This window comes from Felis catus, chromosome A3 (genome assembly GCF_018350175.1).
Source record: "Felis catus isolate Fca126 chromosome A3, F.catus_Fca126_mat1.0, whole genome shotgun sequence".
Classification (NCBI taxonomy): domain Eukaryota; kingdom Metazoa; phylum Chordata; class Mammalia; order Carnivora; family Felidae; genus Felis; species Felis catus.
This window is the reverse complement of record NC_058370.1, coordinates 104774250-104800352: the sequence shown is the minus strand read 5'-3', so window position 1 is coordinate 104800352 and position 26103 is coordinate 104774250. Positions and strand designations below refer to the sequence as shown.

At 51.3% G+C, this 26103-nt stretch overlaps 1 protein-coding gene across 3 annotated transcripts in view; it reads right to left on the bottom strand.

Annotated features, from left to right (window-relative positions):
• The window catches only part of KCNIP3 (potassium voltage-gated channel interacting protein 3), an 86309-nt gene that overhangs the window by 2593 nt on the left and 57613 nt on the right, over positions 1-26103 (bottom strand). For 2 of the 3 annotated variants that reach the window (XM_003984274.6, XM_045054618.1), the window contains exons 3-8: positions 8711-8835; positions 8143-8212; positions 7856-7926; positions 1754-1861; positions 943-1047; positions 220-282 (exon numbers count right to left, since the gene is read on the bottom strand). In XM_003984274.6, the coding sequence (XP_003984323.2) occupies positions 220-282; positions 943-1047; positions 1754-1861; positions 7856-7926; positions 8143-8212; positions 8711-8835 (542 nt within the window). Of the gene's footprint in view, positions 1-219; positions 283-942; positions 1048-1753; positions 1862-7855; positions 7927-8142; positions 8213-8710; positions 8836-25528; positions 26066-26103 lie in introns of those variants that run through there. The other variant, XM_003984275.6, reaches the window with a different exon arrangement.

The window sequence follows — 26103 nt, the reverse complement described above, 5'->3', positions numbered from 1 at the left end:
CCTCCTATTGCCCCACGTCTGTCCCCTCTGGTGTGAGGCACTATAAGGCTGTCCAAGGGATGCTGAGGCCATGGGTTGTGGGTTGTAGGCTGGCATGGAGCAGGTGGCAAAGGGATGGGGTCCAGACAAAAGTGTGTACGTGGAGTTTGGAGGTCGGGAGGAGCTCGGGGACTGGCAGGGGCAGGACCCTGGGTGTCCTTAGCTCCGGATGCCACCTACCTTCTGACAGGTCTCCAGGAACTCATCAATGGTCACCACCCCATCCTTATTCCGGTCCATTTTCTGTAATTCAAGCCACACCCTCAGTGAGTCTGTGGGTCGCCTCCATCCCGGCCTGTCCCATCTATCTCCTACCCTGGATCCAGGCCACGTAAAGTGCCCTCCCTAGCTACTTCCGTGGCACAGCTGACCTCTCTGGCATCTCCCCAGTCTGTTCCCCACACCCAGCCACTTCCTAGAAGCTTTCTTGGGCTTACACTTCCCAGAACGCATCCCCATGCTCCTCTGACCCCCTCACCTCCCTGACAGGCAGCCAGGGCAGATGGAGCAACTGAGGCACAGGAGGGGCCACCGGCCAACGGGAGGTGGAAACTTCAGGCCCTTTAGTCCCCATGGACACAGAACAAAGGCACCACAACCCCACTCCTCTTATGGAGTTTTTCTGGAGGTGCTGGGAGAGCTCTTGGAAGGCACCGGAACACTGGCCTGGTATGTCAGTTGCCCTGGAATCTACAAGCCCTGGCTTGCCCTGTGACGAGGTTCAGGGGATCAGGGAGTGGGGGATCCTGACAACCAGCCAGGTGGGGGGTGCCGGTTTAACCTCCTTGTGGGGGGAGTGGGGCTCAGAGAGGGGAGTGGCTTGCTCAGGGTTGTCCTAAGAGGAGGAGCCCCCTCCCTCCCCTGGCTGCCCTGCCCCTCCAGGCCCAGGGCTGGAGCACTCACCTGGAAGAACCTCTCCACGTGCTCCAGAGGCGCGTCCTCCCTCAGGATTGGATAGGTGTGGCGGCCCATCATGTCATAGATGGACTTCATGATGGCCAGCATCTCCTGGAGCAGGGCCAGAGGGCCAGGCATGAGCTTGGCTGCGAGGATGTAGGGGGGTACCAGGGCCCCAAGAGAGGGGCTGCCCCAAAGGGCGAAGGCACTGCCAGGGCAGCAGTGAGTGAGCAGGTGGGGTGTTCAAGCTGGAGACAGACGAGCTCACCCCCATCTAGTCTATTCAGTGCAGGCCTCTGATTCTCCAGAAGTTGGAGATAGATTTTGGTGTGCCGTCTCCAAAATTTGAAATTGTAGCGACGATTTCATGTACAAAAAAAAAAAATGTTTGGGCAAAACAAAACCTGACTGTAGACCTGTGTGGTGAGGTCCCCCACCTGCCTTAAGGGTCCACACTGCCCCCTTGACTGGGGGGAGCTGAGGCCCACTCCTCCTCCCCCTGTCCCTAGCTTCTCCAGTTGTGTCTCCCTCAGGACCTCCCTGTGAGAGAGAATGATCTGAGAATACTGGTTGAACCGGTGAGGGGCACACCAGCTCCACAATCCCCTGCACCCCGATGTCCAGGACCAAGAGCCTGGGAGAGGAGGAGAGCCCCCTGGCTGCTGTCCCCTCCAGGATTGAGCTGACAGCCGTGTCTCTGGACAGGAAAGGGAGACAGGACAGTCAGGGTGGCAGGAGAGTGGAGGAAAGAGGCTGGGAGCGTGGAGCAGTAGAGAGGAAGAGGGGCAGACGGCCACCACCCTCGACCGCCCTGTACCTCTTTGGTGATGTAGCCATCCTTATTAATGTCGTAGAGGTTAAAGGCCCACTTGAGCTTCTCATGAACTGTTCCTCGCAGCAGGATGGAGAGGCCGACCACAAAGTCCTGTGGAGGGAGGGGAGGGTGAGGAGTCCGATGCCCAGATTTTACTTCCGGTTTGCTGTGTGCCTTCACACCTCTATAGGTGAGGAGCCTTCATTACAGAGCAGGCTGATGATGTCCATTAGGTCAACACCTTGTGAGTGTGTGCATGTGTGTGTGTGTGCGCATGTGGTGGGAATGGCATGGTGGCTGGTGCTTATCTTCTCAAATAAAGATATTCAAATACATGGTGTCTTAGACCCATTTAATGCACGGCTACTGAAAGAGAAGACCTTGGGTGCTCTTTTAATAAAGGAGAATGTTCTACTTTTAGTTTACCAAGGATCTGCATGTGAAGGTGCTTGAAAACTCATGGCTTAAAAGCTAAACCAATAGTGCTCAGCTTTGGGGTCATGACATACCTGTGTGCTCAGAGGAATCACCTCTGAGGTGTGACAGAGAATTTATTACAATGTTATAAGACATAAATGTTCCAGTGGCTTCTGTGTGAAAACTCCAACTGCTCTTAGCAGTTGGTGGAAAAGCAAACCCTCCCTTCCATTTCCCGGAAGGCTTGCAGGTTGAGCCTTCTCTGCCCCACAGGGTCCTCCCAGGTTATTCTGAAAGAAGGCAGCAGAGAAGGGCTGTCCCGGAACAGGAAGTGGAGAACGGCAGATTGGGGGCGGGGGGGGGGGGGGGGGAGCAGGGGCGGGGCAGGCCGTGCACCAAGGGTTTTGGTTACCACTCAAACATAAGATCTTCTGGATCTGAAGAGGCCTGTACCACGAGAAAGAGAGACTAAGGGAAACAGAGGAAAGCAATCTGGAAGAAAGAAAAATTATTCCAGGAGGAAAAAAGACGTAACAAAAATGACCAGGAGTGAAGGTTGGAAATCCGGCATCCCTAAAATAAGAATAGGACGCTACAAAAAGGGAATAATTGACAACGAGAAAGAGCTCCTGGGAATTAAAAATACAAAAGCAAAATGACAGACTCAGAAGAGGGTTTGGGAGAGCAAGTGGAATCTTCCATAAAGTCGTGTGAAAAGGCAAAAGAGCTGGGAAACAGAAAAGAGGACAATGAGAGGTCTCCTATAGAGGACACAATGCCCAAGCACCAGGGGCTCCCAGGAGAACCGAGGAAATGGAGGAAAGCAGGTTAGAGAAGACGAAGGACCCCCCAGGATGGAAGACCGGGGAGCGTCCAGGTCCTGCCGAGGCCAAGCACGTGGAAACACGTGTGCATGGAAACAGCCCACAGTGTTGCCTGTGGGCACAGGTCATGATGGCATTTCAGTAAACCAGGCGCAAAAAAGAGGATCCTACGAGCTTCCAGAGAGAAAAACAGAACCAAACCGACAACACAAAAGCAGGTCGTGTACACAGGGTCAGGATTGGGCAGGTTTTGCAAGAAGTGAGGCCACCACCGCTGGGAAGGAGGACAGCTTCCCACCGTAGCTTTGCTCCCACACAATGTACCGAGCAAGAGGGAGAATAGAACGAAGATGTTTCCAGACATCCACAGGCCCCAAAGTTATCTCCCACATACTCTTTCATAGGAAGCTGCTGGAAGCTGTGCCCCTGAAAAGACAGAATAAAGCAAGGATGAGGGAGATGAAGAATTCCAGAACCAGGAGACCCACCCGGGGGGGAAAGGGGAGGAGGTGGAGCCAGTCGGAGGCTGAGGAGCGTCCTCAGGGAGATGCCCGTTCGTTCATTCGTTCGTTCGTTCGTTCCGAGACTGGAGAAAGGCCTGGAGGTGAATTCATGACAAGGTCACAGACCCCGGGCAACTGAAAACCCAGGACCACTGTTAACTGGAGGCAAAATAAGAATGTGCGGAAAAGAAAACCATAATCCGCTCACCAGAAGGCTGAGCGGGGCATCAAATTCACGTCATCAAACCACGGTCCTTGTCCCACCTGAATCCTAGCATTCTGGAAAGCCAGGGGGTGGGAAAGGTGTATGCGTATGGGAGACCCAGCTCTCATCCCCACAGCAGACGGCGGGTGGTCTAAAACCGGGCAGCCAGTGGGGCGCCTGGGTGGCTCAGTCGGTTAAGCTTCCGACTTTGGCTCCGGTCTTGATCTCACAGTTTGTGGGTTGGAGCCCTATGCCGGGCTCTGTGCTGACAGCCCGGAGCTTGGAGCCTGGTTCCAGTCCTTGCAGAAGGATTCTGTGTATCCTTCTCTCTGCCCCTGCCCCACTTGTGCTCTCTCTCTCAAAAACCAATAATAATAACAAAATTTTAACCGGGCAGCCAGGAAGCAGCAACAAGTATACTATGCGGACACGTGGAGACGAATGGTGCCAATCCCCTAAAGCAGCAGAAGGGGGCTGCCTCTGCAGGTGTGTGGGTGGGTGGTTAACAGCTGGTTTTCCAGAGCACATCCTGTAAATCTACTGGACTCTTAAAGCCTGGTGTGTATAAGTGAAGAAATTGAAAACGTTAAAGGAGAAAGGTGATAGTTCTTACGTGCCCAAGTGTGGGGAATAATCACTGAAGCTCGGGCGTGATTTAGTGAGGAGTCGAAGTGTCCCTGAAATCACGTCACTGGGGTCTGACAGGCTTTCCCGGTGGGAGGCAAGGGCGTGCAGTCCGACCGGAGGCATCAGGGAATGGCCCGTTCTAGTGCGGGCCGCCGGAGGGTGCTGGCAACACCATCCCCCCCGTCTTGTCTGCACACACCCAGGTCTGCCGTGTACAAGCCCTCACGGTCAGCCACAACCGAGGAACGCCTCTGTTCCATGTCCCTAAGCGTGTGGGTATGAGAACAGTGGTGACGGTACCAGGAGGGAGACGTGTGGGAATGTCCTCTGGGAGACCATCCATCCTCCCTAGCACACAGACGCCCTCCTGTCCCGCCAGCACACGTTGGAGTACTTGGCAGTTCCAAACGTCCAGCCCCAGGGTGCCTCGGTGCCTCGGTCGGTTAAGCATCCCACCTCTTGATCTCAGCTCGGGTCACGATCTCACGGTTCGTGGGAAGGAACCCCGCGCGGGGCTGAAAGCACGGAGTCTGCTTGGAATTCTCTCTCCCCTTCTCTCTCTGTCCCTCTCCCGTTTGCGCCCTCTCTCTCTCTCTCTCTCTCTCTCACACACACACACACACTAAATAAATAAATAAACAAACGTTTATTAATTTCCAGCCCCACACAGCACAATCTCATGTGGAACTGTCACTAGCTGTAACTCCTTGATCTTAACTCCGAGGCATATGGCGTCCATCGCGTCCACAGCCCCTGCTCTGCGGCTGTCCCTGAGGCAGAGTGCAGGGAGGCTAAGGGTCTCTGCAGTGGCACAGTGACACAGAGAGGCCTCGGTTTCCAGGCTAAGGCACCCCTGGGTGCACATGAGCGGCATCCAGTGGAGCACACAGGAGGGGCTCAGCCAGAGGGGGGAAGCAGAGGTTTGCAGGCATAAGCTAGTAACTATAACTCTGCAGTCGCATGTGGCTTGGCCAGTGAACAGCACAGGGAGTGGGTTACTGCAGGGGGAGGTAAGGGAGAGGCAGCCGCACCTCCCTCCAGACACACAACTGGGCCTAACTCTCCAAAGGAGCAGCAGCGTGCTGGTACAATGAGTGGGTCGAATACAAAAGGCCCTGGAAGGCACAGAGGGTTGTGATGCATCGCAATGTACACACGTGGCCCGCCTGGGCTGGGGAGGCCAACGCCAGGCTCCCTCCTGTGGGCGAATCCCAGAGGACCCAAGAGGAACAGAGCAGCGGGCAGACCCTGAGGTGGGCTGCGGGACCACTGCTCCCGCTTGGTGAAGATGAGGTTTGCTTGTGTGCTGTTTTGTTCACCTTTAATTAATATGTGTCTTGTCTCTCAAAAATAGAAAAAAAAAGATTGGGATCATTGTAACTATCAATAAGCTGACCTGACTTTCTGTTTTCTTAATTTAAAAAAAAAAATTTTTTTAATGTTTATTTATTTTCGAGAGACAGAGAGACAGAGCATGAGCGGGGGAGGGGCAGAGAGAGAGGGAGACACAGAATCCGAAGCAGGCTGCAGGCGCTGAGCTGTCTGCACAGAGCCCGATGCGGGGCTCGAACTCACGAACCGCGAGATCACGACCTGAGCCGAAGCTGGACGCTTAACCGACTGAGCCACCCAGGCGCCCCTCTTAATTTTTTTTAAAGTTTATTCATTTATTTTGAGAGAGAGAGAGAGAGAGAGAGACAGAGAGAGAGAGAGAGACAGTGCAAGTGGGGGAGGGGCAGAGAGAGAGACAGAGACAGAGACAGAGAGACAGAGAGAGACAGAATCCCAAGCAGGCTCTGCACTGTCAGCATGGAGCCCGATGCGGGGCTTGAACTCACAAAACTGCGAGATCGTGACCTGAGCCGAAACCAAGAGTTGGACGCTTAACCGACCGAGCCACCCAGGCGCCCCCTGATTTTGTGTTTTAAGGGCACATTGAAAGATTCAGTCTGAGGCAGTGAGGGGGGGTCAAGAGTCACCCCCACCTCTTGAGGTCCTTCCAGCCATGGGGATCCCAACCCGTGGTGCACCCAGGATTAGGGCCTGCTGATTGAAAGGTCCCTGGGGACATAAGTGCCCTCCTCTCTTTCTGAAAAAGCTTTCTTAGAGCAGAACACTGCAGTCAAGAAGGTCCTTAAGATAAACAAACACACCCATATGAAACCGGAGGAAAGGGTTTCAGGGCAGAGAAGCAGGCGGAAGGCCTGGGAGGATGCCACAGATGTAGGACCTTTTGAGAAGGTGCCTAGCAGAGGGGCTTCGGCACCAGTGCCCCTAACCCAGCCACTGACAGCACACCCCACCTGCCTACCACCTTAAAGGGACCACCAGACCCCTCCCTCAGGGGGGGCGAGAGCAAAGACCGCAGGAGGGTGACAGAGACCTTCCTGGCCCCCACCACGCACTGGGCCCCTGGTGAGCTGTTTGATCATCTGATTTCCGAATGAGAAAAACCGTCTCACAGAGCCCTGGCTGGGTCCATTACACGAGTGCTTCTCACACTTTATTCCCAGAACTCTTCGGTGCCCCTTCAAGGATACACGAGAGACTGGTCACAGGGTAGGACCATCAATTTCTCCTGCGTGCCCTGGTAATGCTGGGGTTTTTACTGTGTGCAGGTATTCCTTTAAAATAAAAAAGATGACGACACCGTAGGTTTACACAGGCACTAGCCCCAAGAGTGTGGCCAGGAGAGGGTGGGGCCCCTGTGGTCACAGGGCCAGGCTGTGGCCTTGGGCCACCCCACCCGGTCTGCCCCTGTGTCAACGTACCGGCTGGCTGGCGGCATAAAAATAAACTGAGCAGCATTACCGACAGGTTATTATTACACCCCGGCTCGTCCAGGGGCTTTCTGAGCCCGGCCCACTCGTTCCTCTGCTTTCCTGTCAGCTGCCCTTGGCCCTGGAAGCCGAGCAGGGTGGTTATCGATCAGGCCCAGCTCTCAGCAAGGTTCTCCTCTCCAAAGAGGTTTCAGCTTTTCGCCTGCAGCTATTTTTGGGGCCTGGGCTCCACAGACGGGGCCTCTCTCAAATGGTCCCGTGTGGCCGGCCTAGGTGCCGCCCACGTCTCTGCCCGCCCGACAGAGCCCGGCAGGGCCCTCCCGGGGGGCAGGTGTCACTCACCAAGCTAGCTCAGGCTGGGTGCTCCCCCTGTTTTGTGGCAAGGGATAGATTCTGGGGCTGGGCGCCTGCAACCCCCACTATTAGCACGGACCCCAGAGTTAATCCTTGCCCCCTTTTCAAATGCAAATTCACGTGTGCCTTAGAAGCTCCCTGGGCTTGGCAGCCCTGGAATGGAAGCAAAGGCTGAATGAGAATAGAGTGGCCAGACTGTCCCTAACTTCAGCGAGGCCCAGGGCCAACCAGGCACAGTCCACCCATTCTCTGGCTGACACACTGGATCGTTTACACCCAGGATCATGTCTGGGCCACTGAAAGGCCCGAGAGGGTGGCACCCGGGCAGGGAGATCCCCCGCCCCCACTGTGGGCTAGAGGGGCAGGGGGTGTGGGAGGGGGCAACGGGGACCTACCTCAAAGCGGATGGCCCCATTCCCATCGGCGTCGAAGGCGTTGAAGAGGAAGTGTGCATAAGTGGTGGCATCTGGGGAGACCAAGGGCAAGGGCTGGGGTGTGTTGCCATTCCGGGGCTGGGGTGCCCCACCTTTCCAAGAGGACAGAGGCAGCTCCAGGCTGCAGGCAAAGGGTGGAGGCAAGGATCCCTTCCCCCTTAAAGGTGACACCCACTGTTTGTAGAGGTGCCATGGGGGGCGGGCGGGGAGGGTTGGGAGGAGCCAGGGGGGACTGGCCTCAGACTCACCTCCCTGAGGGAAGAACTGTGAGTAAATGAGTTTGAAGGTGTCTTCATCCACCAGGCCCGTGGGACACTCCTGCAGCAGGAAGCCACCCCCTCAGTGACCTCAGCCATCCCTAGCAACCCCTCCATCCCCCCCGCCCAAACTCCACAGGGTCTGGCCTTGCCCCTCCCTCTGGGGATACCTGCTGCTTGAGATACTGCTGGGCTCTACTGAGGCCCGATCTGGGAAGAGCCTGGCGGTGGGGCAGGGTGATGCAGGCGGGGGTGAGTGGGAGGGTGGCGGGTTGTCCCTTTACGCCAAGTTGGTCCCTCCCTATGCTCCTCCCCTCTGCCAGCATCAGAGACACACAGCATGGAAGATGGTGCCTTCAGAATACTGATTCTGGGACTTGACCCACCCCCAGACAGCTCTCCCACAAAACAAGAGACCCATCAAGGCCCCTGGGATATTTGCTGTGCCCTGGAGAAGTTTTTAGAAGGTGCCCCTGGGCCAGGGTCTCTCCTGCCTGGAGCTTGGGCCAGGAGGGCTAGGTGGGTCCGGGCCTCTCCCAAGGGGATGGGGAGCACTCACGTTCTTGAAGCCCCTGTAGAGGGACTGTAGCTCCTTCTTGGTGAACTTGGTCTGTGCCTGCAGCTGGTCCAGTCCCTCTGGCTGGTGGCGCACTGTAGATAGCTCCAGCTCACTGTCGCTGCTGTCTGGAAGGAGACACAGACCCCGGAGGGTGGAACAAATGCCCTTGCTCCTTCTCTTGCTCTATTGTGGGCACCAGGCCATGGGCTAAAGTAGGGGTGGAGGAACTCTCCTTACGTGACTACCAGGTATGGCTCCTCGGGCTGTGCACTGCACAAAAGGTGGGGCTATGGGGGAATGACATTCTCAGGAGTTGTGTCTCATGGCTGCTCTGCTGCTTTGCTCCTCACATAGAGTTAGCTCTCCCCACTTGCCTCACCTCGAGCACGTCCACCCTCTCAGCCACATGTGGGATGGGGGGGCAGGAACTGGTCTGATCCTAGAGAGACACTGAACAAAGGGAGATGGGAGGAAAAAAAGACAGCAAGACAAGCTCAAAAGGACCTTCAGGTTTCAAGACCCAATTCCTGGACCACCTCCTCCATGCTGCCCTCCCTGATTTCCCCCCAGGAATGGGGAGGTCACCCCTTGGCCCATCTAGCCTAACATGCTAATCATTGGCTGTATTTGGTATGAAGCTGTCATTCACACCTGGGTAGGAGGTCAGATCTCAAGGGCCGCCCATAGGGCAGGGACCAGACCTAGCCTTTAATAATAACACATCAAAATGTTAATTAACCATGGTTACCTTTGGGGGGGGGGGGTGCGGAGGCAAATTTCAGGTGATCTTTACTTTTTTATTTATGATTTTTTTTTTACATTTTTCTAACATCCTTTGATATGGTGTGCATCACTCTTACAACACAAAATAAAGCTACAGACAAAACAGCACTGAGCACCTACACCTTGCTGAGCAGCATGCTCACATAATTATAGAACTTTTCACCGAAACGAAAAGCAAGATCCACACCCACTGCACTGTCAGCATCCCTGGCCTCCCCTGGCATCCTGCAAAGCAAAATGGTAAGCCCATGACGATCTCCTAGCTGCTTGCTTGTTCCCACTGCAGGGTAAGGGCTGCAAGCCTCCCTGAACTGCCCACCCTGTGCCCGCAGAGCCTAGTGCAGTGCCAGACATGGAATACTGCTAACGGGAGCACCCTGAGCCCTGTGCTGGGCTGCCCCATTCTGGGCCTCTCCCATGAGTACTGCTGGCTCCCACTGAGGGTCACCGTGCCCTGCAAAGGTGCCCAGCAATCAGGCTGTTGCCTTGGTCCATGCACATGCCTGATCTCCAGGATAACCATTTCATACCTTCCGTCTGTTTAAATTCCCAGTGCCTCCTGCCCCATCCTTACTCTCAGGATGCTTCCTACATCCCTGAGAAAACAGAAGCCACAGAAGAAAATTTCTCCCCACATCTACCGGTCTACCTGTATTGGCCTAAACATCCTCTTTCCCTCCTCCTCTGGGAACCACTGTCCTGGTTCCTGGCCAAGGCAAACCCTTCCACGTGCACAGTAGGTCCCAGACCCTCTCACTGTCTCAAGCATGTGACTGCAGCAAGTTTCCCCACTGTTTCCTCTTTACCCATCATCTTTTTTTCCTCTCCCTTCTGGATCATTCCCTTCACCATGTGGACATACTATTGAATCTGGCAATCCTTTGTCAAGTTTAGTATCGGTAAATTTTGGAAGCCAGTGATTCTACTCTGAATAAACATCCCAAACAGAATCTCAGCCAGCTAAGGGGACTGTACATTGACGTTCACGGCAATAGTATCTTTGATCGGGGAACTGGAGGCATCACAGGCAGGACGGGTGGGCACAAAATGGGGGATGCACACACAGCAAGGCGAACCATGCAGTGGGTTAAAGGGACACACAGCAGCATAAATAGATGTTAAAAATTGGTTGCTTACTTCAACTAAGAGGTAGGCATTTCAGAATGGATGAAAAAGCAAGACCTGACTATAGGCTACTTACAAAAAGGATACCTTAAATCAAAGCCACAGATGTAAAGTAAAAGAGTAGAAAGGAATAAGAAACCTGGTGTGGCTCTATTAATGATAGACAAAATAGACTTCAAGACAAAGGGTACTACTAGAGACAAAGAGGAACGTTTTATAATGATATAAGGATTAATTCATCAAGAAGATAGTGCAATATGAAATATATACATATACCTAGCAACAACTTTAAAATACCTGAAACAAAAACATTCAAAACTAAAAGGCGATACAGATAAACCACAATTTCAATTGAAGTATTTAACACCCTTTTCCAGTAAATGGTACCATAAGTAAACATACAAAAGACGTGAAAGACATTCTCAACCAATTTGATCAAATTAATATTTATAGAACCTTCTGCCCAACAACTGTAGAATACATATTCTTTTCAGGAGCACATTCTGTGGTTACTAAGACAGACCAGATGCTGGAATAAAAAGCAAAATTCTGACCACAATGGTATTAAATCGAGATCCCCCCAAAAAACAAGAACAATAAAAAAAAATCCCAAACGCTTGGAAACTAAACAACACACTTCTAATGAACTCAAACGTCAGAGAAGGAAAATCACAAGGTGAGTTTTGAAATATTTTGCACTGAATGATAACGAAAATACAGCAAACCAAAAATTTCTGGATGCAGGTAAGTCTGTGTTTAGAGGGAAAGTTATAGTTTTATGTTACTTTAGTAGAAAGGAAGATAGGTCTAAAGTCAATGATAGAAACTTCTAGATCTAAGTTTTTCAGAATCCAGGAAAAGAAGAGCAAATGAAGCTCAAGGTTATTAGAAGAAAGGATGTAATAAAAATAAGAGTAAAAATCATTGAAAAAAAACCAGATAAACATGGAGGAAAAACCAATAAAGTTATTAAGAAACCCAATAAGTGAGTCATAGACTAGGAATCTTTATGGCCTGGATTTAGACAAAGAGTTCTTAGACATGACACCAATAGCATGATCCATAAAAGAAAAGTTGATAAACTGTACTTTTTAATAACAACTAAAACTTTTGCTCAACAAGAGATACTGTGAAATAAAAAGGTAAACTCCAGACTGGGAGGAAATATTTACGAAGCATATATCTGATGAAGGATATCCAGATTATGTGAAGAACTCTCAAAACTCAACAGTAAGAAAACAACTCAAGTTGGTAAGTGGGCAAAGACTTGGTCAAACACTTCACCATAGAGGACATACCGATGGCAAATAATCCCATAAAAAGGTGTCGAACACCACTGGCGATTGTGGAAATACAAACTAAAACCACAAGGAAATACTACTCCACGCCTCTTTTTTTTTTTTTATGTTTATTCATTTTTGAAAGACAGAGAGAGACAGAGCACAATAACTTTTTTTTTTTATTTTTTAATGTTTATTTATTTTTGAGACACAGAGACAGAGCATGAACGGGGGAGGGTCAGAGAGAGAGAGACACAGAATCTGAAACAGGCTCCAGGCTCTGAGCTGTCAGCACAGAGCCCGACGCGGGGCTCGAACTCACGGACCGCGAGATCATGACCTGAGCCGAAGTTGGACGCTTAACCGACTGAGCCACCCAGGCACCCCCAGAGCACAATAACTTTTACGCAAACGTTTAGAGCAACTTCGTTGACAGTCACCCAAAGCTGGAAATAGCCCAAATGTCCTTCAACCAGGGAGTGGATACATCATCTGTGGTACATTCACCCAGTGGAATATCACTCAGCAATAAAAGTAAACAAGCTATTGATATACGCAGCAGCATGAATGAACCTCGAGTGCATTAGCAAGTGAACTAATCCAGACTCGAGAGGCTGGTTAATGTATGACATCTGGAAAAGACGAAATTTTGGAAATCACGGGGAAAGACGATACATCAGTGGCTACTAGGGGCTATGGAGCAAGGGACGTGTTGAATGCAAAAAAAAAAAAAGGCAGCCTTAGAGAATTTTTTGTGGGGATAGAATTGTTCTATATCTTGATTGTGGTAGTGGTTACATTATTATGCATTTGTCAAAATTCGTCGAACTGGGCACCAATAAAGGGGACTATATGTAGAGTAGAAACATTTTAAATAAAAACTAGATAATTGCCTACAGGAGAAGGACATGTGATAAAAGGGAAAAAAATAGCAAAATGAAAGACGGGTTCTCTTTTTTTAAAGGAGGTTTCTCACCCACCGCAGAGCTCAATGCCCAGTACAGACCCCAAAGCAGGGCTCATGACCCTGAGATCAAGACCTGAGCTGAGATCAGGAGGCAGATGCTTAACTGACTGAGAGGGGTTTTAAATGGGTCAAGACTGAGGAGCCTGGGTGGCTCAGTCGGTTAAGCATCCGACTTCAGCCCAGGTCATGATCTTGCGGCCCGTGAGTTTGAGACCCGTGTCGAGCTCTGTGCTGACAGCTCTGAGCCTGGAGCCTGCTTCGAATTCTGTGTCTCCCTCTCTCTCTGCCCCCTCCCTGCTCACACACACACTCTCTCTCTCTCTCTCTCTCAAAAACAAAGATTAAAAATTTTTTTTTAAATAAAAAAATTAAATAAAAAAATTTTAAATAAAATTTTAAATAAAATTTTAAATTTTAAATAAAAAAATTAAAAAAATTTAAATGGGCCAAGACTGGTAATGTCCCATGAACATTACCGTGACTGGTAATGGCCCCTATGGGCCAAAAAATAAAAACAAAACAAATATCCTAAACTTGTTGCTATTTCTTCCACTGAATAAAAAGCAAGAAAACAAAACTTCCTCGAACTTTACCATCCCCTCCAGCTATTTCTTTTTTCTCTTCTTTAACTCTCTGTCTTTACTTCCTCTCCTAGTCTCCCCTGAATGAACTTACTCCTAGGGGGCATTTCCCCACCACTCCATACAAACTGCTTTTCTGAAGAATCACCGGAGACCCATGTTACTAGTCCAGTAATCTTCACTCCTCAATCACACGAGGACCTACAAGAATGAAAATTACAGTGACAAGGTCCAGTGGCTGGACCCTTGAGGACATTATGCTAAGTGAAATAAGTTAGGCATAGAAAGACAAATACTGTATGGTCTCACTTATACGTGGAAAGTAAAAAAAAAAAAAGAAACTACATTTATAGGTACAGAGAGTAGGTTGGTGGTTGCCGGGGCTGAGGGATAGGGGAAATGAAGAGATGTTGGTCAAAGGGTATAAACTTCCAGTTATCAAATGAGTAAGTTCTGGGGATCTGATGTACAGCGTGTAGACTCTAGTTAACAATACTGTGTTGTATACTTGAAAGTTGCTAAGATAACGGATCTTAAATGTTCTACCGCCACCACACATATGCACGCATGCGCACGCGCGTGCACGCACACACACACACACACACACACACACACACACACACACAAAGGGTAATTATGTGACATGATGGATGCATTAATTAACCTTATTATACCAATCGTCTCATAAATTTACGCAATGTTATATGTCAATTATATCTCAGTAAAGCTGGAAAAACAAATGAAAATTACATGCCCATTTCACTTTTGAATGTAGATGTAAAACCTTACAATTTTTTTTACATTTATTTATTTTTGAGAGACAGAGACAGAGCACAAGTGGGGGAGAGGCATAGAGAGAATGAGACACAGAATCTGAGGGAGGCAGGCTCCAGGCTCTGAACTGTCAGCACAAAGCCTGACACGGGGCTCGAACTCATGAACCCGTGAGATCATGACCTGAGCTGAAGTCAGATGCTTAACTGACAGAGCCACCCAGGCACCCTGAATGTAGATATAAAACCTTAAACAACACGTTAGCTAACTGGATCCAACTGTACTAAAAAAAAAGTACATCACGATCAAGAAGGTTTTATCTGGGGGCGCCTGGGTGGCTCATTCAGTTAAGTGCCCAACTTCAGCTCAAATCATGATCTCACAGTTCATGAATTTGAGCCCCACATCAGGCTCTCTGCTGTCAGGGCAGAGCTGGCTTCAGATCCTCTGTCCCGCTTCTCTCTGCCCCTCCCCCACTGTGTTCCCCCTCCCCCTTTCAAAAATAAATAAACATTAAAAAAAATAAGGTTTGGAGTGTCTGGGTGGTTCAGTCAGGTAAGCGTCTGACTTTGGCTCAGGTCATGATCTCACGGTTCGTGAGTTCCAGATCCATGCTGGGCTCTGTGCTGACAGCTGGGAGCGTGGACCTGCTTCAGATTCTGTGTCTCCCTCTCTCTCTGCCCCTCTCCCCACTTGCATTCTGTCTCTCTCTCTCAAAAATAAATAAACATTAAAAAAATTTAAATAAAAAATTTAAAAAGTTAAAAAAAAGGTTTTATTTGTAAGAGTACACAGAGGGAAAATCATATGAAAACCTTAATACAGAAAAGACATTTGATAAACATCCACATCTATTTATAATTAAACAAACACTAACCAAACTAGGATAGAAGGGAACTTTCTTAACTTGATGTAGCTTATATTTGCAAATAACATATTTATTTACAGAAAATATTAGATTTAATGGCAAAGACTTAGATGAATTCCCTTTAAGATTTGGGACAAGCCAAAGTTGGCCACAATTACCACTAATTGATATCCTGCCAGTGCTCTAAGGAAATTTCAAAAAAGAAAGAAACAATTTAAGAATTGGGAAGTAAAGGATAAAACTAACATTACTTGTAGATGTTCGGTCCCTACAGGGACAAAAAAATCAATATACATGAGAGTTTAGTAAGGTTGCCAGATACAAGATTAATTTACAAAAATCAATAGCAATTTTCTACACCAGTAATAACCACCTAGAAAATATAATTAAAAATATAACATTCATGGGGCACCTGGGTGGCTCAGTCAGTTAAGCATTCCACTCTTGATTTCGGCTCAGGTCATGATCTTATGGTTCGTGAGTTCGAGCCCCGCATTGGGCTCTGTGCTAACAGGGTAGAGCCTGCTAGGTGATTCTCTCTCCCTCTCTCTTTGCCCCTCCCTCACACATCCTCTTTCTCTCTCTCTCTCTCTCTGAAAAATAAATAATAAAACACTTAAAATATACATATATAACATTCATGACAGCAATAAAAACTCAAAAGTATCTAAGTAGTAACCAAAACTCAAAGGACTTCTACATGGAAAGGTAATCTGGACAAATGAGACATCCCATTTTGGATAGGACCGTAGAATATGAAGATACTATTTCTCCCCCAAAGTCATCTACAAATTCAACACAATTCCAATTAAAAATCCAGTTGGACTTTTTGAGGACCCCAATAGACTTACTCTGAAATGTACATGGAGGAATAAAAATCCATAAAAATCTAGAAAGGAAGAGTGAAAAGGGAATTTTTCCCATTAAATACTAATATACAGTCACAGTCACTGTAATAAAGCTGTGTGGTGGGTACAAGAACAAACACACCAAAAAAAAAAAAAAAAAAAAAAAAAAAAACAGACCCAGCGAGCTCAAAAAAGAGACGGAGGTATAGCAGGAACTCCACAGAAGATTTGTGGAAGGGTCACATAGTTTAGTAGGTGATTTTAGGAAAACTGGCCCAGCACAGAAATCTGGATCCCATTCTTTTTGTTTATTTTTTATTTTTTTTAACGTTTATTTATTTTGGGGACAGAGAGAGACAGAGCATGAACGGGGGAGGGGCAGAGAGAGAGGGAGACACAGAATCAGAAACAGCCTCCAGGCTCCGAGCCATCAGCCCAGAGCCTGACGCGGGGCTCGAACTCACGGACCGCGAGATCGTGACCCGAGCTGAAGTCGGACGCTTAACCGGCTGCGCCGCCCAGGCGCCCCTGGATCCCATTCTTACACCACGTGCAAAAATGGGCGCCAGATGAACTAAAGAGCCAAATGTCAAAGATAAGCTATTGAGTTAAAATGTGAAAGAATCTCTTGCTATCCTAAGGATGGGGAAAGATTTCTTAAGACTTCCAAAGTTCAAAAACCAGAAAGGAAAATAAAAAGTGGATGAATTCGATCACATCAAAATGAAAGATTTCTGTTTTAAAAAGGGCACCGTGGCTGGTTAGAGACAACTCAACAGAATGGACGAAGACAGCATACAGTGTTTAAAACAAACAAACAAACAAACAAACAAACAAACAAACGAAAAAAGAATATCTGGAATAGATAATCATCAAAAAAGGAAACTGGAAAGATGAAGAAATACATGAACGATGGCTCAACCTCATTAATAAACAGGAAAATGCAAATTACATTGAGAATGCAACAGCTAGATTGGCAGGAAATAATAACAGTGAAATAAGCAAGCTGGCCAATCCTTAAAAGCTGGCTAGGGAGAGAACAGAGGTCAATGGGAATTTTTAAGCATGCTTGTGAGCAGCTAACCGGTACACGCACACACTGGGGGGCGGGGGGGGGGGGCGGTTATTTGCATTTTCATGCTAAGGCTGCATACATCTGCATACCCTAGGGGGCAGTAACCCTCCCCTAGGTACATGTGCTTGAAAAATAAGAGTGCAGCCACCCCAGTGTTCTACCATAACAATAGCTTGGGGGCACCTGACTGGCTCAGTCAGTTGGGCATCCGACTTCAGTTCGGATCATGATCTCACAGTTCGTGAGTTTGAGCCCCGCATCTGGCTCTGTGTGGACAGCTCAGAGCCTGGAGCCTGCTTCATATTCTGTGTCTTCCTCTCCCTCTGCCCCTCCCCTGCTCTCTCTCTCAAAAATAAATAAACATTAAAAAAAAAAAATAGCTCGAACTGACCGCAGGCCCACTGACAATAGAGCAGATAAATAGATTGTGGGACATCCGCTGGATGGAATGAACTAGAACACATGGCAATGTGGATGAGTTAGAAACATACTGTTAGATGAAAAACCAGTCCTACGAGACCAGTATGATTCCATTTCTTATAAAATTCACAACCAAGAATAGCCAAACAATTTGTAGGGATACGTAAGAGATAAAATGATAAATAAGAATGAAAATCCAGGAACGACAAGTGCAAATCTGGCTGGTGGTAACCCCTGGGGAGGGAGAAGAGAAAGGCAAGAGAGGGGCAGGCTGGTGATGCTCTAGTTCGGACAGTGGAGGTGTGTGTGGGGTGGGCAGGATAGGCTCATTGGTGTTTACTATTATTTTAATGCACATATAAAATACATATTTGAATTTAATAGAGATTAAAGTGTTAAAAGTAATTAGAGTCCCCAGAACAAGAGAAAATGAGAGAGAGAACACTACAGTGTCCCAACTCTATATGGCAGCCTTACAAAACACCGCTGGTCTGGACCAAACAGGACACTTGGAAGATAAGAAAAAGACAGTAATCCCCAAAGAAATGACCAACGAATACAGACGGGCAAGTTAGAGATGAGCAAACTGAAGAGGCTAATAGGTATGCAAAGAGGTGGTCAAAATCATTAGTATGATGTTGGGATGAGCCCTCGGTGTTGTATGGAAACCAATTTGACAATAAATGTCACGTTAAAACAAAAACAAAAACAAAATTAGTATGAAAAATGCGTCTGAGAGCAACGAGGAAACAATGTTACACTCATTAAATCTGCAAAATGGAAGAGCTACTTTAAAAATCAAGACTCGGGGCGCCTGGGTGGCGCAGTCGGTTAAGCGTCCGACTTCAGCCAGGTCACGATCTCGCGGTCCGGGAGTTCGAGCCCCGCGTCAGGCTCTGGGCTGATAGCTCAGAGCCTGGAGCCTGTTTCCGATTCTGTGTCTCCCGCTCTCTGGCCCTCCCCTGTTCATGCTCTGTCTCTCTCTGTCTCAAAAATAAATAAACGTTGAAAAAAAAAAATAAATAAAAATCAAGACTCAGTTGGGGAAGGAGGGCTAACTTTTCCTGGGCCTCCAGACTCCAGTAGCAGGCAGACTCCGGCCTGTCATCTGCACTTGGATGTCTAGGAGGTTCTCAGATGGAGCATTTCCAAACTGAGCTCTTGATCTTCCCTCTCCCCAACCTTCAGCCACAGCCTTCCCCAGCTCGGGGGACAGAGACTCCATCCTGCTGAGTGCTTGGGCCCAAACTCTGGGCATAGATCTTCCTCCCAGCACTCAATCCACGTGCATGGCCAGCCAGCTCTAACTCTCAACGTACATCTCGCCTCTGACCCCTTCTCCCGCGTCCGCTGCTCCCACCCCGGTCCAGGGCTCCGGCATCTCTCCAGGCATGTTGCCCTCCTTCTGCCTTGGGTCCATAGGTCTAGTTTTCAAATAGTGCTGAAGGAAGCTGCTGAAAACATATCCTTGTGTATTCCTCTGTTCAGCAACCTCCCCCAAGCTCCGAATATAAAAACCAAAGCCCTTAAATGGCCAATAAATGTGCCCCCGCCCCCAGCTCTGACCTCATCTCCCAGGTCTCTGCCTTTGCTCCCTCTGCTTCAGCCATTCTGGCCCCCTTGTGCCCGTCAAGCCCACCGGGCACACTCCCTCTGCAGGGCCCCCACTTGCTCTTCTCTCTGGCTCTACTGCTTTTCCCTCGGAACCCACACCTGCTTCAGGCATCTCCTCGAATGTTACCTCCTCCGAGATGCCCCCTCCCCATTCCTATCTATCCTTCATCTCTGTTCCGCTTTTGTCCATTCGGCCATGACTCCCTGCCAGACACATATTTCTCTGTTTACTAGTGGTCTGGACTGAGTTGCGTCTCCCCCAAATTCATACGTTGAAGTTCAAAGCCAGTGTGACTACATTCGGAGATAGCGCTCCCGGGAGGTAATGGAGGTAAGGATGAGGTCATAGGGGTGGGGCACTAATCCAATAGGACTGGTAGCCTTATGAGAAGAGGAAGAGAGATTTCCCTTCCCCCACTTCCTTTCACCCCCTCTACACACATATGCTCCAAGGAAAGGCCACGGAACTGTCTGGAACTGTCTCAGGAGCAGGGAACCTGGTTTCCTCTTGACCCCCCACAGCATCCGGCCCCATCCTGGGCACCCCACATGCTCTCAGGGGACACCGGGGGACACCCCTCTCCTGGCGTATCCACGGGAGAAATCCAAGGGGCCATCCCTCTGGTTTGTTTCTTGTTCCGGCCGAGACGCAGCCAGATCTCTTAGGAGCCGCCAGAGGCATCACGCCCACCGTGTGCAATTACGGGGCGTGCTGGCAATTAATGGATCTAAATAGCCATTTTGTACAGCTTCCCTCAAAACACTGAGTAGCCTTGCTCAGCCAAACTGAAGTCGACCTGCGTCCATAGCCTCCCTCCCGCCTCTCCCTGGGCTCAGCCCTTCTCTCACTGCTCCAGAGGCTTGTCCTGGACATTACTCATCCCCCACCCCATCGACTGCACTGATAAGCAGGGGCTCAGCAACAAAGATTTAACCTCTCCATCAAACAAACATTTTTGCCAAAGGAGCCAAGGCATGAGGCTTTAAAAATTTTATTCTAGGGGCGCCTGGGTGGCGCAGTCGGTTAAGCGTCCGACTTCAGCCAGGTCACGATCTCGTGGTCCGGGAGTCCGAGCCCCGCGTCGGGCTCTGGGCTGATGGCTCGGAGCCTGGAGCCTGTTTCCGATTCTGTGTCTCCCTCTCTCTCTGCCCCTCCCCCGTTCATGCTCTGTCTCTCTCTGTCCCAAAAATAAATAAACGTTGAAAAAAAAAATTAAAAAAAAAAATTTTATTCTAAAAGCTGAATGTTCCAACTCTATACGGCAGCCTGACAAATCACAAACTGGGCTCGCCTCCCAGGGGAGTAAAAGTTCCAGTTCAGGATGCTGACCCCATGCTGCACGGCCCCCTCTGTGCAGGACCCACCTGCACAGAGGGGCTTGTGAAAGGTGGGTCCAAATCTTTAAATCACTGAGCGAAGGCACACCAGGTACCGGGTGAGGGGCGTTTGTTGCCTACCTAGTACGAGAGCCCGGGGAAGCCCCCTGCGGCTGTGCAAGGGTCCCCTGGAGGCAGCTGCAAAACCTTCCCTTGCGCCTACTTTGCTCAGCCAGCACCCATCTTGGCTCCTCTGGCAGCAAAACTCTGTCCACAGTGTGGACCCCACTGGCTGGCACCAATCCCTCTTACCCAGCTGGTAGATCTCAGCCCTCGCCGGGTCCCTGCTGACCAGGTGACCCCTAGACCTGGAGGTCTCACTGAGGAGCCCCTGTGGGGACCACTGTGGGGCAAAACGCCCCTTCTGTCTGTCAGGGGGTCCTGGGCTTCGAGGTAAGACTCCATCTGAGATTGTGGCTAAGCTGCTTTGAAGCCACTAGATATGCAACAGTTGAGGCACTGACCTGGGGAGGGAGGGGGCTTTGCCCAAGTCCCCCATCCTACAGCAACAACAACAGGCCTCAGGCTCCTGTCCTGCCTTCCTATCCCACAGAAGCCACCCACAAGGAGCCTGGCTCTCTCCTTCCTTTCCCAGAGCCCCGCCCAGGAGCCTTGGGCCTGTCGGAGGGGAGGACAAGGACTCTACAGAGCACATAAGGAAGGGCGCCTACCGCAATGAAGGGCCTGTTAAGTGCGTTCTCCTCTCCCACTAACTTCTAGTACATGGTTAGTGACGTGTGACGCTGGGGGGAATTTGGGCTAGCACGTTTTTGGCAAGAAATAACAAGAGGTAGGACTTTTAAAGTGCTTACTCTGTGCTGGGCGTTGCTTTACGAGAGTTTACACACAGGCACATATTTAGTCTTTACAGCAGCTCGATGAGGGAGGCTTTGCCCACTTTGGATCTGGACCCAGGCGGCTGCCTCCACTCTGCCTTGCTGGCGCCCTCACTGTAAGAGGCAAGGACGTGTCCATGGCTCCTTGGCCCTGCGGAGTTAGAGACGCATCCAGGACAGGCGTGCCAGAGTTGGTATAGGTCCTGGCTCTGCCACTCCTTGGCTGGATAACTTCAGTGAAGTTACTTACCCTCCCCAAGCCTCAGTTTCCTCATCTACAGAGTGGGCCTGCTGTTGGGGACAAACTTAGGAGATGCCCAAAGATAGCGCTCACTAGATGCGGGCTGCTGTCGTCGTCAGCGTCAGACCTGGAAACTGCCTAGGGGTCCCGAGGAACAGACAATTTACAAAGGGTGGCAGACCCTGCCAAGGAGGACGCCAGCCGGGGTACGGAGAGTGCTGGCTGGCCCCCGGCAAAGGCAACAGAGGGCGCTGGGTGGAGATACAGAACAAGAGAAGAGTAGGAGTAATGGCCACCCCTCGGGCCTGCTCAGAGCCAAGAGGCAGCTGTGGACCCGGCAAGTTCCCAGGCCACCTCTGTCAGCCAGGGCTGCGAGGCCACCTCAAAGAGGGAAGAGCAGGGGCAGTGGGTCAGGCCGTGCACACCTCCATCTGGGCGCCCTGATTCTCCCCTTCACACTTCTGTCTCTTCACACGCCTATACTCCCATGTCACAATTCAGCCTCCCTGTCCCCTCCCCAGCCAGAGGGGCCTCCCGTCAGAGGGCACCTGCCCAGGGATGTCCTAAAGAGAGGGCCAAGCCCCTGCATCACTTGTGCTCCTGGTGGCCTCATACTGCCTGGCATACAAAGAGTGCTCACTAAATGTGTGGTGATCGTGGCATATAATTTATACTTACTCAACACCTGCTGTTTGCCAGGCAGTGCTGGGCACGCTTTGGGGCCATAAGTGTATAGACGCAAGTCACTGACACCGTTGGAAAGGCCATATGGGGTGGGGACGGGGACACAGAAAATTTCAGAACAGTGTCACCTAACACAACCCCAAGGGCCAGGGGGCCAGAGCGGTCAGGGAAAGTTCCCAGGGGAGATGGTGCCTCTAATCCAACGCCCCACTTATAGACGAGGAAACAGAGCTCACAAAGGAAGAGTGACTTTTCCAAGTTAATGACAGCATGTCAGTGACTAAGTCAGGGCTGAAAAGCAGCTGTCCTAGGCCCTGGCCACCTAGCCCCTACTGCTCCTTCCAGAGAAAGGCTTCTCAACCTCACTACTGACATTTGGGCCTGATCGTTCTTTCTCGGGGGTCCCGTCCTGTTCGTCGCAGGATGTTCAGCAGCATTCCTGGCCTCTACCCACTAGATGCCAGTAGCACTCTCTCCTCAATTGCGACAATCAAAAACGTCTTCAGACATCACCAGATGGCCACTGTGGTGCCACACTGCCTTCAGCTGAGAGCTACGAGTCTAGAACTTAGGAAATCCGGACTGCGAGAAGAAACACAGCAGCCAAAGTCAAGTTTGGGGCACAGATGTGGACAAAAAGGTCTGGTGTTAGGCTTGCAAACAAGCACCAAGGATTACCAGCCCAGGGTCACTTTTTCCTGGTGCCCTACCCTTGGAGTCCCTTAGATTTGAATTCTGCTTTTAACTTTTCCAAAGTGCTTTAGTTCACTACACCCCTGGGAAGCGGGTAGGGGAAAACATGCTTTTATCCTAATTCTACAGATGAGGAAATTAAGGCTCAAGAATGTTAAAGGCACCAAAGTCACCCAGTAAGCTAGTGGCCAGACCAGGCTGGAACTCCCCCCATGGAGGCACCCAGAGACAGACACTGACAGGAGACTCAGGACAGACAGAGGACCTTTCAGCTTCGGCAGCTACTTCTAGAAGGCTGCATCCCTGGAACCCAGATCTATTAGTTCCTAACAATCCCAGGGGCATTGTAACTCTGGTGTCTCACAGATGGGAACTACGGAAGCTCAGGGGGGACAAGAGACACACACACAACGACATGCAGCCCCATCTAACAGTCCCTTAGACACCGCCTGGCCAATGGGCCTTCCAGGCACTTAAAGGACACCACTCCCCATCAACACGGAACATCTGGAACGTCTAACCCTCGCCTTCTGATGCAGGAAGGGAGGCCTGTTTCAGTGAGAGAATGTCTTCAACCACGAATCAGTCCTGTTAGTGCCAGTAATCACTCCATTGTTAATCACTGGTGATGCCAACGGCTCACAAAGTTTGCACATTTATTACATGCCAAGAATGGTGCTGGAGGCCTCAGAGCCCCGCTGACTAGTTACAAGTCTGCCACGGCCCACTTCGCAGGTGATGAAACCGAGGCTCAGAAAGGGTAAGGAAGCTTACCGCCAGCACGTGTGGGTGGCAGGATCCCAGCTCAGATTTGGCGGACACGGAGGCTCCGCTCCTCCCACCGCCTCAAGACACCACAACTCCAAAGGGCACAGGTGGCTAACTGTACCAGAAAGGAGGCACTCCGTTCGAGCCTGAAGTGGGTTTTTTTTTTTTTTTTAGCAGGTTGAATAAAGCGTCGGTAGTCTCGGGCATACTATCCACCTTGCAAAGAAATCCCTTTTTCCTTAGACGTCACCAAGGCAAATTTCACAGGCCCACACCTGGGAGTTGGGATCAGGTAGGAAGGTTTTGCAGTACCAAGTAGAATGAGGCCACTAGTCCTCCTGGCCCCTGGTGGCCCCACGACGGTCCAGGAAATGGGGAAGATGGATGTAGGGGCTATGGCTTCCCTGAGCACCAACCACCATCCACACCCACCGAAGACTCCAGGTGGGCAAAAGATAGGGTATACAGGATAGGCTAGTGGCCTGTGGGAGGCGCGGGTCCTCAGGGGATGCTCATCCCCCCATCTCACCCCAAGCAAGGGCATTTCCCATTCCCACTAAATCCCCTGTCATAGATTCCCCAGCCAGGGTCACCATCCAGACAAGTGCAGGCCCAGCGTGGGCAATTTTCCTCTCCAAGTAAAATTTAAAGCTCAAGGTGGCACCTCTCAGAACCACCTTGATCACATCCCTTCTCTTTGGGTCCCACGAACTCACCTAGAAAAGGTGTGATGGAGCCTGATGGCTTCTTCGGGGCACATAGCCATGGACTTCAGGTAAAGAGCCGGCTCTGGGCTCTGAAGGCAAAATGGAGGAAGGGCCTTGCTTCAAGCCCTTGTGCCCTGTCCTGCCCTCAGAGGAATTTGGGGGCACATCCTCAGGCTGGGGGGGGGGGCTGCCGGGTGGTTCAGAGGCAAGGACAGGTTCTTCCTCCCTCTCCTGCTTGGGTCTCTGAGTTTCAGTCCCAGGAGCTGGAGCCTGGCAAGGTCAGCAGAGTGCTGAGACAGGCAGAATGCCCGTCCTCCTCTGAGAGGACAGCAAGGGAGTGTAGGTGACAGAACAGGACAGGCTGGCCCCACCGTGCAGAGGTACTGGGCTGCAACCGCCTCTTTGGATCTGGGGGTGGGGGGGAGGGGGAGGGAACGTTACAGCCCTGGGGGGTCAAGGTCCCCTTCAGAATGGGTGTGCCCTAGAGGGGCTTCTCCTCTTAACCTGCCCAGAAGTCTTAGGGAGGTGCCAAAGGTTGGGAAGCAGCTGGAAGGGCTCCGGTCAGGGGTCCCAGGGTGACTGTCCACTGTCTGATTTAAGAGTAGGTCTGTCTCCTCAATTAATATTTTATTGGGACAGAAATGTGGTGCCGAGGATTTGGTTACCGAGCCCCTGGGCCTGAGCCTTGCCTAGGGAGGGGGAACTGGATGTGGGCAGGGGGCGAAAGGGGCAACCCCCGTGATGTGGCTGAGGTCTCCTATCATTCGCCATCATAAGGCACCCTGGGCTGAGGATCCTTCCAGTCATCTACACCCCGAGCCACCTCCCCACCAACGGGCGGGCGGCCCAAGCCGGCTGTGCTCACCCGGGGTGGCTCGGACCTGCGGGCCTAGAATGGCTCAGGGTGTCAGCAGGCATCTCGCTCACGCCCACCCTAGCGCCGCAGTCCATCCCCTCCGGTGCTCCTTGGAGCCCCAGGCCTCTCCATCCCCTTAGTTCCAGGCCCAGCCCTCAGGAGTCGGGAGGGGGCGGCGGCTCTGGAGGCCAGAGCCGCTGAGCGCAAAGTGCCCGAGGGCCTCACCTCGCGGGCCCCGCAGACCCGCGCCCGGGAGCGCGACTGCTGCTCCCTCCCTACACACTGCTGGCCCCGGCGGAGGGGAGGATGGCCACGCGTTACCTTCCATGGACATGGGCTCCAGGATGCCGAACTGCTTGAGGACGGCGATGAACAGCAGCACCACCACGGCCATGGCGCACAGCTCCATGCCCTGGATGCCCATGGCGACCCGGGCTGCCTGGGGCCGGGGCGTGCCCCTCGCCCGCGCGTGCCTCGGGAGGCGCCGGGGCCAGTGCAGCCCGCCCGGCCTCTGGGGGAGGCCGCGGCTCACATCCCCCGGCAGGCGGGGCTGCGGGTGTCGACGGGGCCGAGGCCCCGCGAAGGGCGGCGGCGGCGAACTGGGCAGGCCGGGAGGTTGGACGCGGTGCGGCGGCAGAGCCCAAGCGCAACTTTCCGAGTCAGCCGGCAAACTTCGAGGCGCGGCGGCGACGGCGCGGAGCGCAGCTCGGGCGGCCGGCGCGGGCCGGAGACGCCTCCATGGCCGGCGTGGGCGCCGCGCCTCTTTCGCCCCCTCTCCAGCCCCGCGGGCGCGGGGACACGGGGGCGCGGCGACACGGGGGCGCGGCGGCTGCGGGGGTCCCGGGTGCTCCCGGCCGCCCCAGCCTCCATCGCTCCCCGCGCGCTCATTGGCCTAG